We start from the raw sequence: 2440 nt of genomic DNA, 5'->3' as shown, positions 1-2440 counted from the left end.
CATCATAGCTTGCGTAGTATAGACCCAGCTCCAAACACAACTTTGAGAATAGATTAACGGCGACATTTTTTCATCGCGCGATAAGAGTCTCACTGCGTTAACGCCGTTAACGTCCCAACACTAATTTCAATACAAAACACATACAATAGAGTCAGTGAACTAAAGAAAATGAGCTTCATAGATGCATTTCATGCATAAAACGGACACGTAGAGGTTCAAGGCATATGATGGTTCATATTTTCTGTAACCCATCATTAAAGTAAACGTTATAGCTCTGTTTTAGTAAAATCAAATGAATGTTATTCAAAACATCTTTAATGAATACGCTAAATGCACAAAACAGTTTTTAAATAAAACAGTTCTACATGCTACTGATATTGTGGTGCAATCTGACCCATTCATTATAGTGTTTCTCTCACTATTCAATATAATTTTTTTGACTCTTTTATCCCTGGATATCCCTCAAATATGCAGTCTTGTTATTTAATAACAATTTCGATATTGTGGTTAAGTCACCCCTTCAAGAACATTCCAATTTAATAAAAATAAGTTACACTTATTGTGCATAAAAATAAATGACATTGCAAAGTTTTAAGCGGCTAATAACAGCCAAGGCTAAAAGTAAGTGACCTCCAAATCACTGTTCACATACCAATTGACATATTCACACGTATCAGAGTTAATTTTCACCCTGAGATCGGTGTCATCTTCTAGCATGACTGCTCTGTTCAAAGTGACGGACTGCTGCCAATACAGAATACAAGGCATGCTCTCCACAGCAGTTATAACGTCTCTCTCCTCTTTATAATTGTTATGCTGCTGTGTGACTTTGACTTCTAAAATTGGTTTGTGCGTACGCTGACATTTATGACGAGCAACACGGTATGAGATCCTCAGATTGATCACATAAAAGCCCTTTGTGAAGACATGAAGGACAGAGCTGTCTGTCAAATTGAAACGTTGGTGGTCAAGTCCATAACTCATCTGGCTCCACCGTATGAGCTGTTCCGTGCTTTGCTTGTGAGAACAAGCATTCTTGCTTGGATCAGCTGGTGTAGAAAAGAGTGAACAGTATAACGTCATTAATCAGTTCATCTTCATGCAAAACAAACGCTACCTCTTGGACACAAACGTTCACACATCAAACCTGGTTGGTGCATAGAATTAGCCTGGTGGTCATAGAATAAGGCACTCTAGTTGTTCCAAATCTGTATACATTTCTTTGTTTGGTTGAACACAGAGAGAGATATTTGGACAGATGCTTGTAACCAAACAGTTCTTGGACCCAACTGACTACCATAGTAGGAACAATTGTTAAAAAGTGCCCCAGAACATATTGCTGTCCTACATTCTTCAAAATATCTTCTTTAGTTATCAACAGAACAATGAAATTGATAAAGCAATTTCTCTTACTACAGTAGGCATCCAGGAACTGTTTGGTTAAAAGCATCCACAGATTTACTACAACTCAATGGTAAGTAATGATGACAGATCATTTTTTGGGTGAACTATCCCTTTAAAACAGTGATGCCTGTGCCTTGCCTTTTCAACTAAAATAAGAGATGACATTAAACACACACTTTTCAAGTAAGTGGAACATCTTCTGGGTGATCCTTCATCAGTTGTCAAAGCTTCCACTCGGGCACCTGAAAATCCCTCCTAAAACGTAGGGAAAAAAGAGATCATTTACAAGAGCTTTTCCCTCAGAAACTGTCAGATAGAATAACAGCAAGTGCTCGAGTTTGTACAGATTTTATTTTACCGTTTTCTGTTGATGAAATTGTATCCACACCAATGTTGCGAGGAAAGCTGCTATAAGGAATGCCGTGGCCAAGCGCAGTCGTGTCTCTTGTCGCTTCATGTTATGACAGTGTTCCAGCAAAGCTTGCACCATGTGTCCCTGCTCCATATCAAAGTCGACGATTTCATTTAAAGTCATCTGCTCGTGCTACGACCAATGGAACGGTTAAAGGCTGAAGTACCGTTTCTTGTGGAATCCCGGGATTTATAACACCCACTACAGCTCACGTTTGGAAAAGACCGCCTCATCACATGTGCGTTCCCGCCTCCCTTTAAGAGCACGAAAAGACTTATTTAGAAGTACATTTGCTTCCGCAAACTCACCAGTGACCGACACATGTTATTCATTATATTCAACATTTGGCAACAGGTTTGTGGTTTTTTTTTAAGCCTACTAAATTTCTCTGCGGGGCCATATTCTCCTCTCAAATGGGAGACTGCTCGCTTCCCCCTTGTGTGACAAGGTTCGTTTTTAAGTAACGTTTTAGCTGTAGAGATGTAATAATAGAAAAAGGCATGGGATGATTTTGATTTATTAACAAATGTCACATGACATTCGTGCGTAAGATACACGATTGTATCTTACATTGTACATTGGTTTGTGTGTGTGTGTGTGCGCGCGCGTCCAGGCGCTCGTCAC

General features: G+C 39.3%; 1 protein-coding gene across 1 annotated transcript; it reads right to left on the bottom strand.

The window, feature by feature from the left end:
* Positions 1–297: 297 nt before the first annotated feature.
* LOC130419119 (uncharacterized) lies at positions 298–2027 on the bottom strand. Its single transcript, XM_056745574.1, has 3 exons — positions 1763–2027; positions 1581–1659; positions 298–1049 (listed from the first exon to the last, which is right to left on the bottom strand). The coding sequence occupies exons 1-3, from the start codon at positions 1937–1939 to the stop codon at positions 616–618; spliced, it is 690 nt and encodes a 229-aa protein (XP_056601552.1). The 5' UTR covers positions 1940–2027; the 3' UTR covers positions 298–615.
* Between the last annotated feature and the right edge of the window lie 413 nt (positions 2028–2440).

This window comes from Triplophysa dalaica, chromosome 4 (assembly GCF_015846415.1).
Source record: "Triplophysa dalaica isolate WHDGS20190420 chromosome 4, ASM1584641v1, whole genome shotgun sequence".
Classification (NCBI taxonomy): domain Eukaryota; kingdom Metazoa; phylum Chordata; class Actinopteri; order Cypriniformes; family Nemacheilidae; genus Triplophysa; species Triplophysa dalaica.
The sequence above is the reverse complement of the archived record's forward strand: the minus strand, read 5'-3'. Positions and strand labels throughout refer to the sequence as shown.